Raw genomic sequence first — 15,321 nt, 5'->3', positions numbered from 1 at the left:
GATTTTTAAAAAAAAAAAGAGAACCAAAAATTTATACTTGGATTATGTTCATATAGGCCATGTGAAGGTGAACATACCAAAACAAACACTTTCTTGCATAAGAGAGGCCAATTGACAATAGCTTTTCTCTTGCATCTTTCAACAAGGTAGAACCATTATCAATTTCCAAACTTTGGAATTGAAGACAATAGTTGTAGAATGCTTATTTGAAATTCCATAGCTCAATTAAAATTATATGGAAATGCTACAATCTACTGATTCACAATATTTGCAGAACAGCTTGAAACTAACATTAAAAGGATAAACACTAGCTGAAGTTCCTCCATTCGCTGCATTGATCTTTAACAGCCTTAAGTACCAAACAAAAGGTACAAACAATTCTGCAATCACATAAATGATTTCTAAAGTGAAGAAACAGATGAAAATAATATATACAAATGTAAAAGTTCTATATATATATATATATATAGAAAAAACAGAGGAGCATTGAGCAGAGCATTTTTCATCCAGATCACATGCCTGGAGATTAGACATCAATTTTGGGCAAATGCTTTACATTTTCAAGAAGAAACTCCCGATTGTCATTTTGTTTTCTTGAAACCAAAACAAAGAAAGGTAAAACTATGGGCTTTTTGATAGTTAATTGTTCACGTACGAGAAAATATAACAATAAAATCATAGAAAAAACAACCAAGTAACAAGACTTAACACACAACTGGAAGCAAGGAATAAGATTTGTAGAAATATTAAGTGTTGAATCTCATTCTGTTTTCAGAACCAATGATTTTTCCACCATTGCATGCCGCATAGCAGAAGACAAAATGGAAGCTGTGCCTATTTGAAGAAGCCATCAATAAAGAAATTCTACTGTCCCAAGTTTTTACAAAGTGGAGCAATACTTTAAAATTTGAAAAGAACATGATAAGTTGACAGCAACTTACAGAGGTCTTGACTTGTAGAAGGAGTTAGATACTTTCCATCTCATTTGAAAAATGATAAATTCCAATCCAAAAATCATCCTCAGTAAAGACATCAGAGATGAGCAATCCACTCAGATGATGACATCAGATTCACAATGAGCAAGAAGATTACATTTACTTGCTCAAAATACTATGTTCCCCAGCATCCCAATCTTGTCAAAATGCTTTCTCTGTCAACGTTTAGTGATCAGATTGATACCCCAAAACTAAAAGAAACACTTTCAACACAGCGCTACAAAATGGATATCTGCAACTGTTTATTAATTTCAGATAACGGCAGCCATGATATGAAGCTCTCAAAGCATTGAAACCCAAAACTTCATCTGAGTCTAAAGTGCTTCCATAAAACTCTGAATATCAAAGGTTCACACTAAAAATATCCACCAGGCTAGGGGCAGGCACTGCATTTTGTTTCTGACAACAACAATCAGAATCATGCTTTAGCCAAGAAATTTAAATATAAGGATGTTCATCATTTTATCAGCTGAGGCACTTACTAGCTGAAATTCTCTTGCAAAATGTAGATGCTGAAATTCTAGTGTGGATTTCTTTGTAGTGGCACTTCCAGTTAAAACTAGAGAACCAAGAAAACAAAATTAAGAAATAGGAATACTTGCTGGTAATTATGCATCAATGACTTAAAAACTCAAGAAGCCCATATTTAGGGCATAAATTGGTCAACATGTTTCTCTTAAAAGTATTTAGGGCATAAATTGGCCAACATGTTTCTCTTAAAAGAATGTGTGGCATAATTATAACATGTAAGTAAAGGCAGAATCATGCATAAAATCCTTATGTGTCTATTGGAAAATCATGTCAGTCAACCAGTGAACAGTACTGGATTTCACATTCATTTAATGTTGTCAAATTAACACAAGGAAAAAAAAACCCATGTGAATTAGGTAATAAAAAGTATAACTGATTCCACAATTACATAAATTGATGTATTTTGAAGAGAAGAAATAAAGAAATAAAATATAAAACTATAAATATTATGAAGAACCAGAGGACCTTTGAACAGATCAAGCTTCTTGTGTTAAGTACCTTCCATATCACATTTCACAAGATAAGGCTTCAATTTGGGGCAACTGCTTTACATTTTTTTGGAAGAAACTCGAGATAGTCATTTTTTTTTCCTGAAAAACCAAATTAAACATCACGGAAGAGTTCATAACAAATAAAATGTTCGGAAAACCCAGCACTACTTATCACACTGTTTGATGGAACGTGTAAATTAGATGACAACAAATCACTGTTGAATATTATTTTGCCTTTTCCAGCTCTGCATTAAGCAGTTTACAGGACAATGCAAAAAGAGGAAAAGATTAAGAAGCCAAAAATAAACTTTTGCAATGAAATTGAGTAATTAACTACACGAAATTGTCATAGTTAACTCACCAATTGTCAATATCAACATCTACGAACAACTTCTTTGAGGTGAGTTTGGCTGCCATCCACTGAGGTAAAGACATCAAATTCACAATGAATAAGAAGATTACATTTAGAGAACAACAAATCATGTTTCAGATAAAAATTTGAATATAGGGAGGTTCATCATTTTATTAACTGAGGCACTTACCACCTTGTCAGTTTATGCGTATAAAACCAATTCTCTGGCAAACTGTAGAAGCTAAAACTACAAGGGATTATGGGACTTCTTCATAGTGGGAACTCACTAGAGAAATAAGAAAAAAAATACAAAATTAAGTAGGAATCTTGGCATTAAGTGCTCAAATCAAGAGTGAATACTTGCTGACAAGCTGGTAAGTGCCAAATAATTAAGGCAGGCTGTTAATTTAACTCACAAAGTTAAAACTCGTAGATGAAGTTGATCAATGACAATGCCCTTCATCGAAATTTCATATATGAAGCTACTCATTGAATCCCCATCCTAAAGTTTGGAAGCAGTAGCCGTACACCTATCTAGACGACAAAGAGAAAGAAAAAATTATAAAGAGCCAGAAATAAATTATTGCAACTGAAATTAATTGAAGTAATGAAATTACTAGATAATGTCATGGTTACACGCCAATTGTGCAGCACCTCTGAACAACTGCTTTGAGATTTAAGAGAGAATATTGCAAGATATCGATCAACCTGCAACATCAATATAGAAAAACACATGAAAATCCAAGAATTTTAATGACAAAAACTAGCGTCTGCTTCAAAGATAAATAATAATAATAATAATAATAATAATAATAATAATAATAATAATGTTTATTGAAGGGGATAAGGACATACCCCAAGAGAAGTCGATCTGATTCTTCTGATCATAGTTTGTAGCAGCCATCCAGTTGAATCCATCTATCGTCAATACTAATATTTGGGATGTGAGCAATCTTTGGCCAATCAGCACCCATGTTGTTTTTGCAACTTTCTGATAGTTGAGGACATTCTTTAATCATGAAAGATTGCACGGTAAGGCTTGCTATCCACTCCGGTAAAGATATCAAATTAGGACAACTCATGATTAGGAGATTGCGCAGAGTGGGAACATGTTGAAGTCCCTTTGGGAGTGACGCCAATTTGAACAAATATGCAAATTGAAGCCGCCGGAGGCTTCCAAGGTATTGCCACTGCATATCATCAGATAAATTAAGCTCCTCACAAGCATGGATGGCAAGAATCTCAAGGGAGGGTAGATGCCACAACTCCTCCGGCAGAACTTCTAGATCCTCAATGTTCTCGATATGCAGAATTTTCAATTGAGAAGGGGAAATCGAAGAAGAGGTAGATTGTGACACAGAAATCTTCATCTTCAGTATGTCCTCCAATGACTTCTTGCTGGCATTTATCAATACCAACTGTTGTACAGATGGAATGAGAGGCATTGAAGTGAGGTTAGGGCAAGACCTGATAGCCAAATAATCAAGACAGTGAAATTGTAGCAACTGAGGCATGGATGTATCCCTCCTCCAGCCCTTCAGATTTGGGCAATTTTCTAGCCAGAGTTTCTCTAAGGAAGGGAAGAATAGTGCATTGTCGCAATTAATCCCACTCTCTATGTACTCCAGATCAGTTGAATTATAAATCCCCAAAGTTTTAAGTGAAGGGAACCGATCCAACGGTGGAAAATGCTGGCATTTTTTGCAGTTATCAATTCGAAGTTTCACCAAATTAGTGAGGGAAGAAATCCAGCTTGGAAACATGAGTCTTCCGCACCCAAACACAATCAACCATTTTAGATTAAGGTGTGGCCGCAGCTCTTCCAATGACATTTCTTCATCATTTTCACCATCATCTGCACCACTATCACTATTATTATCATAGGGATCGCCCAATTTCCATGATAATCTCAAGACTTGAAGGTGTTGCTTCTCTTTCAAATTGGCTGCCTTAAATTCAGATGCTGGATTTTTCACATGCCGTAGATTCATGATTCGAAGCACATCTCTCAGATTATTCAAGCCACTTAATTCACCAAGTCCACCATGATGTTTTGAGACACCGTTATCTTTGGCCACCATGAATACTGATAAATTCTCAAGGGAAGTCAATTGACCAATCCCACGTGGCATATGAGTCAAACTAACACATCCCCGAAGGTAAAGGTTTTGGAGATTGACCAACTTTTTTATATGCTTAGGTAACTGCTTAAGCCTTTCACAGTGGAATAGGTACAAAGTTTGCAGGTTTTGAAGTTTAATAATGCAATCAGGAAGGATTTCAATGTCTTTATTATCCGAAAGACTAAGAAATCTTATGTGCTTCAATTTATGAATAGAACGTGGCACTTTCTTAATTCCCAAATCACATAAACTCAATACCCTTACATAACTTAATTTAAAAAAAATTTCTTCGCATTCTACTTCTTTAATAGCATGCTTTTTTGGCCAATCAAATGATGTAAATGTTCTCACCTTTGATACATTAGGTAAGCAACTTGCAATTTTTTGCCATGACTCAGCTTCAAAATCAATCGACAGATGTCGAGTTTTTTTTTCAACGCACTTTGCATCTGAATTTAATAAAATGATTTCATCTCTTACTACTTGCATGGCAAGATCATGCATCAAATCATGCATTTTACAACTCCATAAATTGCCCAACGCATCTTCCTCTACTTCTTGAAAGAAGGACCTCCATGAAAGCTCCTTGAAATATTTTAAACCTATATCTTGAAGACTTTGTTCTGAATTTGATGATTTAATAAATCCTTGTGCCATCCAAAGGCTCACCAAATATGGGATATCAATTTTATAATCTTTTGAAAATAATCTACAATAAGCAAAGCAACATTTTAAATGAGAAGGTAGATGATTATAACTCAATCTTAGAGTTTGCATAATAGTACTCCCCTCTTCATTCATATTTGGAAGCTCTTTTTCTTTAAAATTTTGCCATTCGTCTACTGTATTTTTAGAATACAATAAACGACCTATTACTCTTATGGCTAAAGGGACTCCAACACATTTTGCCACAATTTCTTTTCCAATTCTCTCATGGTCTGGGCTAATAACTTCCCATTGTTTAAAGGCCATATTTGCAAATAAAGACCACGAATCATCAAGAAGTAGGCCTTGTAAGTCGTGTGTTTTTGTTGATCCTATCATTTCTGCAACATTTTTAAGACGTGTAGTCACTATTATTTTGCATCCACTTCCACCTCCAATTAACAAATCCTTCAACTTAAACCATTTTTCAGAATCCTCATTCCATAAATCATCCAAAACAAGTAAATATTTTTTTCCATTAATTTTCTCATGAAGACGATCTTTCAAGGTATTCATTTCAAGATTTTTAGGTTTCTCACCATCAAGAGATTCCAAAATCTTTTCAACAATTACTTTTACATCAAAATTTTCAGAAATGCACACCCAAATTTTGAGGTCAAAATATGATTTCACCACCACATCATTGTATGCAAGTTGAGCAAGTGTTGTCTTTCCTAAGCCTCCAATACCAGCAATGGAAATAATTGACACATTCTCCCCATGACTAGAAGACAGAAGAAAATCAATGATTTTCTTCTTATCATCTTCTCTACCAACAACTACTTGCGGTAGAGATGAGTGAGTTTGCTCTCTTTCCCCAATCATAGGAAATGTCTTCTCAGGGAGCTTATCTAAGTGAAACTTCTTATTTGCAGCAATCTCATCTAATTTACTTCTAACTTTTTCAATCTTATGAGCCATTTTAAGACCATAAACAAATGGGTTTGAGCTTGAAAAGAAGAGGCGTACCTCCTTCACCATTTTATTGCCAGTCATCATCTGGTTCAGTAAAACATCTGTGGAGAATTCATCTAACAAGTCATCTGCATCATAAAATGCTTCCTTTAGAGAATCAACCCAAACTTTGACTTGATGACTCTGCGAATACTGCTCCTCTGCATCAAGAAGCACAGCCTGGATTGATGAAACTGTCCTCCTGAGTTTGTCAAGCTCATCTTTGACACCCCAACACAGGCTAGTCTCTCGAAGAACTAGAGAACCCAACTTCTTAATGATTTCCACGGCAATGTCGGAGAGAATTGCATCTGCCATTGGCTTTCAAGCTAGGGAGTGGAAAGTAAGGGTAAGGCACAAATGGGAAGTGTTTAAGGTTTGAACAGAAGGATTATGAAGGTGTGTGTGGAGGATGAAAATGCTAGAGTAATATTTATCACAAGGAACTTAGGCTCTTCAAGGATGCTACTCATTCATTTCCTTAAGGACAAGGAACGAATAAGTGCGTCAACCATCATTGCAAGGTAGGAATAAAGAATAATATAAACTTTGGAAAGCAAGTTTTAAAAAAGAAGAAGAAAAGCTGTTACATATATTTCGAGGTAGGAATAAAGGACAATACATACTTCAAAGGATTACTAATTAATTTTTATTTTCATTTTATGTTAAAATTTTCTAATCCTAAAATTAAATTCTCCCAATAGAATGTCATGGTTAAGAAGTCTTAGATCTGCCCAATTTGAGATCCTTTTTAAGGCATATATTCAATGAGTTAATGAATGAGCTAACTAATCATACTTAAGCACCCATAGAGTTATCTCTAACAGATTGTGACACGAACATATTTCAATGCCAATTCTTTTACGGATGGAATCAGTGATGTTGAAGTCAGCTTAGGATAAGATCTGATTACCAATTGAACAAAGCCGTGAAATTGGTACAACTCAGGAAAGAACACTATGAATCTTGAAAATTTTAGGCACTTACGAATGCATTCACATATATTCCAATACATTTATTCTAAGTTATCTCAGGTACCAAGCTTGTTCATCAATCAATTCCATTACACACATATATATATATATTCTATAGCCAAATTTTCTAATGAAAAAAGTTGTCAGAATAGAATCAATGCAAAGAACGAAAGAAACTATCACCTAATTTAAGGATTATAATATTATAATCATTTTCATGTAATTTCAGTTTTTTTTTTGTTAATTGAATAAAAAGACATAAATACCCTTAGTGAGATGCCTTTCTCTCTCCTTGTTCTCTCCCCTCTCCTCCCCATACCTCCTCTCTGTCTCTCTCTCTGTGTTCTTCTACAGCAGATGGTGCTGCTTCCTCAGCCATAGGTGTCCCCTTCAGGTGTAAATGGGGTAGGTTTGACTTGCTTCTTGTTCTCATTAATCTCATTCTGTATGGTCCTGACTAACCTCCATTGCCAATCCAAATACCCAGCCCACATGGTGTAGGGTAGGGTTTTCCGCAGAGGTGGAATTGACAGAGAGGATTGCAATCGATTTTATCCCGTGGTGTTGATTGAACTCATGAGAATGAGGTAATATTCGCTGCGAATCCACGAACACTAGGATTATGAAAAGAGAATTAGCTTCAAGTGATGGTTTATGCGAGTCTCTATTGATAACACCAAGTGATCGGCAAAAATTATATTTGTAATTTTATAATTTTATAAATATAAAAAATTACAGCAAAAATTGATAGTGACTTAATTTCATCTAATGAAGCGTAAATTATTTATCGAGTTCTGTAAGAAACAAATGATATTAAAATATGAAATTTTGATTTTCAAATGTTAATAGCCTTTTACTAACAATTGAAAGTTCAAAAATTTAAGAAATGAAAATTATTTTATATTATAGTTACAATTTTAATTTATTGATTAATGACTTATAAAAATTTTAAAGGTTATGTTTATTAAATATTATAGTCAACCATCAAGAATCTATAAATAAAAAAAGGGCCTTTCATTTTTTTATTGAAATAATAATTTTATTAATAAATTTAGGAAAAACTTAAAAGAGTAGGTCCACACTAACCCAGTTATCAAACCTTCCATTTACATTCAACCTAGGACCTCCAGTGTTGGGTGAAAAAAAAAATCTAAAAAATATCAAAAAAGTCCAGAGTCTCATACCGAGTATATAATAAAGCCACCCTTACTAAAGTATTGGCAGCAACATTAGTTTGTCCCTTAACCAAATGAAGGGACATCTGGACTAAAAACAAAAAAAGCCCTTTACAATTAGCAATGACTTGCCCAAACTTGGTCCAGTTGTTTTTAGAAGAAAACATAGCATTGTAGACCTCCTTGCATTCAGTCTCAATGAAAATGTGATGCGGAAAATCTCAAAGTAGCCAATGTAAAGTTTCTCGAAGAGCAGCTGCTTTGTCTAAACACGAAGGAAGATAACCAACTAGAAAGCCCAAATAACGAGAAACTGTGATGTCAAATGAATTCATATAATGTTTCTTTATAAGCAGAAATTTATTAAAGGGTGAAGAAAAGATGAGAGGGAAAAATCAACTATGGATTAAGCCCAAGACCAACAGGTTAATCCCATACACACAACCAATACTAACTAAAACCACCTGTTGATGAAAAAATGCCCTTATTGAATAGCTTTTAGCATCATCCTTGCATTATTATGATCCTTAAAATATACTGGAATGAAATGTTTTCTTTAGGCTTGGAGACAATGATACACATTTCAAGTAATTATTTACTGGGCATTTCCCAATCTTATGGACGAACAAAGGATCCAAAGCACGAGTGGCAAATACTCCATACCTGTAAAAAAAAACTCCATATGATCAACTCTGTGTTAAAGCAGGTAATGACTCTTGCATTTTTAAGTTGCATATTCGTGTAACTACAAAAAGCGTAGCAAACATTAAGGTTGCTCGCAACAGTAGGATATCTTATTGACAAAATAAAAGGAGTACCTTTCAGTTATGGATCAACTATTCATGCCATTATTTTCATAGAATGTCCACTGTATAAATAATGTTCATATCCAATGCACAAGAACGTCATTAGGAATGGTGAACAATCAAACCTTAATGAAAAAAATCTTTGGTCAGTTTACAAAGTAAACTAGGAAAAGATTTCATAGGTTGAATGTGATTTCACGACTACAACTATTTGAAGATGTTGGGAGGTAACTTGTAGAATTTAAAGAGAAGAGGAATATGCTGACCTTAAAAGAGATAGTAATTACAACTATTTGCATATGCAAGGATTGCTATGATCAATGGATGTGCATATGCTCTGTCACTACACACAAAAACACAATAACCTTAGTTCATAAGAAGAGGTTTATAAATTACATAAAAATACGCACAAGCCAAAAAGTAGTGCAACAATAAATTGAATAATTGAAACCCAGGACTCATCTGAATCTAAAAGGCACCTTTTCCCAACTTTCGAATAGCTTTTGTGAAATTCTTGAGCAATGGTCATTTATACTGTTTATGTGCCTATTGGAAAAGCAAATCAGTCCACCAGATTGGATTTCACTATGTTCATTCAATATTGTCAAATAACATATTTGGAGAAAAGAAATGAGATGAGTACCATGTAATTTTGCATGATTGTTGTGCCCACAAGATTTCCTCTAAAGTCTAAACTGCAATTGGGTCCGTATTCCATATAAACTAAAATTTTTGCAACATGCACTCGACTGTCAAGATAAGGAATAGTAGAAAACAGATAATTGGAGAATTTCTTTGCATTTTTCACCCTTAAAATTGATTTACAATGATTCTAATTTATATACAAAGGCTAGAACTAAATATGAAACTAATAATAGTCAATAAATACAATGATTCCTAATTACATTCTAATTTACAGCTAATTACACTAATTAAGGGATTCTAACACTTCCTCTAAAGTTGGTTCATGTATATTGCACATGCCCAACTTGTAAACTAGGGTATGAAACACCTTACAACTCAATTCCTTAGTGAACACATCAGCTAACTGGTTTTTTGAACCTCGTAAGAGACACTTAAGGAACCATCAATAATTTTTTCTTTTATGAAGTGTCTGTCAATCTCTATATGCTTGGTGCGATCATGCTGAACTAGATTGTGAACTATACTGAGCTTTATTATCACAGAATAAGGACAAACCACTAGCTTTTAGCAGTTTCAATTCCTCTATCAACTTCTATAATCACAATAGCGCACAAATACTTAGCTCACAAATACTTTGAGCCATTGCTCTGAATCTAGCCTCTACACTAGATCTAGCCATCATATTTTGCTTCTTGGTTCTTCAGGTGACTAGATTACCATTAATAAAAGTACAATAACTGGATGTCAATCTCTTATCATCAAGAGATCTAGTCCAATCTACATCTGTAAAGGTCTTAATCTAAAGGTGATCATGCTTTGAGAAAAAAAGTCCTTTCTCAGATGTAGATTTTAAGTATCACAAGATACGAAAAATAGCCTTCAAATGAGATTCATGAGGATCATGCATAAACTAGCTCACTAGACCCACTACATATGCTATGTCAGGTCTAGTGTGCAAAAGATAAATCTCTGCCAACCAACTTTCGATATCTCCCTAAATCCATTGATTCCCCAATTTTAGCTTGCAATTTATGATTTTCCTCAATGGGAGACTCTATTGATTTATAACCTAGCATTCCTGTTTCCTCCAACAAATTCAGTTTGTACTTCCTTTAAGAAAGAAGGATTCTTTTATCTGATATGGCAACCTATATTCCAAGAAAATACTTTAGCCTTCCCAAATCTTTGATTGCGAACTCCTGTGCTAGGCGTTCCTTTATATTAGCCATTTCTTCTCTATCATTACCAGTTACCACAATATTATCCACATAGATAATAAGCAGTGTAATCTTACCCCTATAGTGTTTTATAAATAAAGTGTGATCAACATTACTTTGGTAGTATCTAAAGGAAACCATTACCTTACTGAACCTATCAAACCATGCCCTAGGTGACTGTTTTAGACCATATAGTGCTTTCTTCAGTCTGTAAACTTTCCCTCTAGTCTTCTCATCCTCAAACCCTGGAGAAATTTCTATATAAACTTCTTCTTTCAAGTCACCATGTAGAAAGACATTTTTTACATCAAACTAATACAAGTCCCACTCAAGATTTGCTGCACATGATAGTAAAAATTCTAATGGTGTTCATTTTAGCAACATGAGCAAAGGTTTCCTGATAATCTACCCCATACGTCTATATAAAGTCTTTTGCTACCAGCCTGGACTTATACCTCTCAATTAAACCATCTGCTCTATGTTTCACAGTGAACACCCACTTACATCCAACTGGCTTCTTTCCCAGTGGGAGAGTAACAAGTTCCCAAGTCTCATTCTTTGTCAGAGCTTTCATCTCCTCCACTATGGCTGCCTTTTATTTTGGATCAAGACATGCTTTCTTTTAATCCTGTGGGATAGAAATAGAGAAAACAGATAATAGAAAGGCTCTATAAGATGGAGACAAAGAATCATGGGAAATAAAATTAGAGATGGGATGTTTAGCACAAGTTCTAACACCTTTTCTGAGAGTAATAAGAATCTTAAAATCATTATTAGAAGAAGGAAGAATAGACTGAGAATCAAAATTAGACTCATTAGGAATCAAATGATACTCATCACATTCCTCAGGATGTCTAGGAATCGAATCCAGGGATTTCGGTTAATTAGCAGTCTCCTGCTCGATCGCTATATCTGTCTTATTTATCCGAGCATGGATTCTCAAATCTGGCCTATTCAGTCTCCCTCGAGATTTAGGTGACTCTCCCTGAGCATCATTGTTAGGTATAGGCTCTAAACCCAGATTCTCCCCCTAAAGTTGAAGGTTGGGAAAGGACGAAGAAGAAGGTAAAGACACCTCTTCCTTCCTACGCTCCCCCTAAAGAGGTGGATAGAAATAAGATTTAGATTCCCTTAAGGTAACATTCACGCTCACAAAATATTTTCGTGCAGGAGGGTGGTAACATCTATACCCTTTATGAGTACTGTAATAAACAATAAAGACACACTTAAGGGCCTAAGGTTTTAACTTCCCACTGTTAAGCTTATGAACAAAGTAAACACAACCAAAGACTTTTGAAGGGACATTATATGAATTTTTACCTTGCAAAATCTCTAAAGAACTCTTAACTCCAAAGTTCGAAGTGGCATCCTATTAATAAGATATGTAGCAGAAAGAATAGCATATCCCCAATAAGCTTTAGGAGTATTCATTATAAACATAACAGACCTAACAACCTCAAGTGAGCGTCTATTTTTTTCTCTCAGACGCCCCATTTTGAGTACTAATGTTAACACAATTAGTCTGATGCAAAATTCCATGTGACTTTAAATACTCCTAAAAGATTCTATTCATATATTCTGTGCCATTATCAGTTTTTAGTATTTTAACATGAGCATCAAATTGGGTGCTAATCATTTTGTGAAAACTACTGAAAACATGAAAATACTTTATTTTCCCCTTTCATCAAATATACCCAAAATAACCTACTATAACAATCAATAAAGATCACAAACTATCTATAAATTGATAAAGACACAGTTTGAGTAGGCCTCCACACATCAAAATGGATAGTCATAAAAGAAACTGAAGCCTTATTATTTATTATAAGATAAGATTATCTGGTATGTTTAGAAACTCACAAGCATCACATACTAAAAATTCAGTTTTGCATTGCTTAAACAAAAGAGGATAAAGTTTCTCTAAAACAGTAAATGGAGGATGTCCAAGTCTCCTACACGACTGGATAATTTCTTCCTCCACACCCATAGACTGTCCCATCATGGCCTGATTAACACAATCATTCAGTAGATATAGCCCATCTTGCAATCTACCACTGCCAATCGTTCTCCCTATTGTTAACTCTTGAAATACATAGTGAGTAGGAAAAAAATTCAATTTTGCAGTTAAGACCTTTTGTGATAGAACTGATAGACAAAAGGTTAATAGGAAAGTTAGACACATGTAAAACAGAACTAAACTTATAGTAGGAATGTATTTAACAGAACCTGTTCTAGAAACATTAGATAAGGATCTATCCGCAGTGCATATTTTTTCTTTGCTTGATTATGAAGAATAGGATATGAATTTATTCAAAGAGCATGCCATATGCTTGTGTGCTCCAGAATCTATAACCCAAAATGAATTATTAAGATTGGCAAGAAAAGCGTTACCGGAGTTGATGAAGTTAAAAGAGGCAACTGTAGTGGATTGCGATTCAAGCTATGATAGTAATCGCCTAGTGGATTGCGATTCAAGCTGTGATAGTAATCGCCTCAGAGTTTGTACCTCTTCATTAGAAAACATTCCAGTGGTAGTAGTATCTTCAGAAACATCCATAGCCTCGGATACATTTGCTTGTGGTCTAGCAGAGCCCATCTTTTTTCCTCCATGCCCTTTAGTTGTGCAACTATGCAGTTTTAAAAATGTTCCTTAGTGTGCCAGAATTTCCCACAGTAGTCACAATACAAGTAATCCTTATCTGATGGACCATGTGACTGTTCTCGTGAGGAGTTAGTAGTCAATCCAGCCTTATCAACAGCTGTAGAATTGATCATGACACTTTTTCTGCTCTCCTCCTGCTGAACATAAGAGTATGTCTGCCTTAAGGTGGGCAAAGGATCCTTACCAAGCACTTGGACTCGAATCTGATCATACTTCACATTTAACCCAGCAAGAAAATCATATATGTGCTCCTTCTCAACCAATTTCTGGAACTTAACTGCATCAGCCAGACATGAAGCCTGAAAGTCCTAATAGAAATCCAACTCTTGACATAAACTACTCAATTCTGCATAATACTGAGCAACATTCAACTCACCTTGTTTCATTCCATGAACCTTATTCCTAAGCTTATAAACTTGTGCATTATTCCCAACTTGAGAATAGGTCTGAGAAACAGTACTCCAAATGGTAGCTGCACTTTCCAATAGTAAATACCCATGAGTTATATGAGGTTGCATAGAATTGATGAGCCATGACATAACAAGAGAAGTACTCCCACTTGCTGTAGGTAGAACTAGCACTTTTTTGGTTTTTCTTATATCCAGTGATATACCCCTGCAGTCCTCTAGCCTAAATGAACAGTAGATAGGACCTAGACCATGCTAAATAATTAGTTCCATCCAATTTTATAGGACTAATTTGTAAAGAGAGATTATCACCAATAAAAGCAACCTTTGTTTCAGAAGCTTCCTTCTTTCCATCAGCCATCTTCAATTAAAAGGAATAGATACTGAGGTAGAAAGCAAAAAAAACTGGACAACAAAAGATAACCAAAAAATAAATGTGCAAACCAGGCGTGGGAAACACATTGGTCAGAGGCGCGCCTGACAGGGAAAGTCATCGGCAAGAGGCATGGCTGAAAAAATCACTGGGAAAAAAATGCACGTTCTAGCGCGTGAGGAGCTGCACAAAACTTCTGCAGGCGCATGAGCTCATGCGTTTCATTGGACGATAGTGGAACTCCAGGCGTAGGCCAACCTACTTATGTTCTTCCTCCTTAGGTGGGTGGTGATAGTCACCTCCCTCCCTAGAATAGCATAGAAGCTTGCCCACAATAAAACCTACCTAGAATTGCACTATTCACGCTAAAAAATTTTGGCACAGCTCTAATACCAAGTAGAAAACAGAGAATTGGAGAATTTCTTTGTATTTTTTACCCTTAAAATTGATTGACAATTATTCCAATTTATATACAAAGGCTAGAACTAAATAGGAAACTAATAATAATTAATAATGTGGAAACCCATATATATTTATTATTTATTATTATTTTATTTTAATTAGCTAATAATAATTTAATATATTTATAAAAAAATATATATTTTATTAAATAGCCTGCTTATTTATTTTTAGATATATATATTATTTTTGAAATTAAATATATATCTGCAATCTGAACAACCCAGTTCAATAAATAACTCTTATCCCATTCTACACCTAATAGAACTCTTGAAATATATATATACCATAATCATCTCTTCTGCTAAACTTTGTTCTCAAAACTTGTTTGTCACCTCCTTTTTCTACCAAATACTCTCAACAGGGATTTTCATTATCTTTTAATTATTGTTATATGTGTACATATATATATATATATATATATAAATATAAATTTACGATTTATAATCTGA

At 34.6% G+C, this 15,321-nt stretch overlaps 1 protein-coding gene across 7 annotated transcripts in view; it reads right to left on the bottom strand.

Moving 5' to 3' along the window:
• Positions 1–10: 10 nt before the first annotated feature.
• LOC110656779 (putative disease resistance protein RGA3) overlaps positions 11–15,321 on the bottom strand; it is a 35,127-nt gene continuing 19,816 nt past the window's right edge. The window contains exons 1-7 of one of the 7 annotated variants that reach the window (XM_058134551.1): positions 3,225–6,650; positions 2,987–3,077; positions 2,786–2,903; positions 2,560–2,655; positions 2,379–2,437; positions 1,992–2,116; positions 1,478–1,554 (exon numbers count right to left, since the gene is read on the bottom strand). In XM_058134551.1, the coding sequence (XP_057990534.1) occupies positions 3,254–6,469 (3,216 nt within the window). In that variant the 5' untranslated portion in view covers positions 6,470–6,650 and the 3' untranslated portion in view covers positions 1,478–1,554; positions 1,992–2,116; positions 2,379–2,437; ... (2 more) ...; positions 2,987–3,077; positions 3,225–3,253. Of the gene's footprint in view, positions 1,395–1,477; positions 1,555–1,991; positions 2,117–2,378; positions 2,438–2,559; positions 2,656–2,785; positions 2,904–2,986; positions 3,078–3,224; positions 6,651–15,321 lie in introns of those variants that run through there. The other 6 variants (XM_058134549.1, XM_058134550.1, XR_009143246.1 and 3 more) reach the window with 6 other exon arrangements.

Source organism: Hevea brasiliensis, chromosome 14 (assembly GCF_030052815.1).
Source record: "Hevea brasiliensis isolate MT/VB/25A 57/8 chromosome 14, ASM3005281v1, whole genome shotgun sequence".
Classification (NCBI taxonomy): domain Eukaryota; kingdom Viridiplantae; phylum Streptophyta; class Magnoliopsida; order Malpighiales; family Euphorbiaceae; genus Hevea; species Hevea brasiliensis.
Note: the sequence above shows the minus strand (reverse complement) of the source record. Positions and strands in the feature narration are given on the sequence as shown.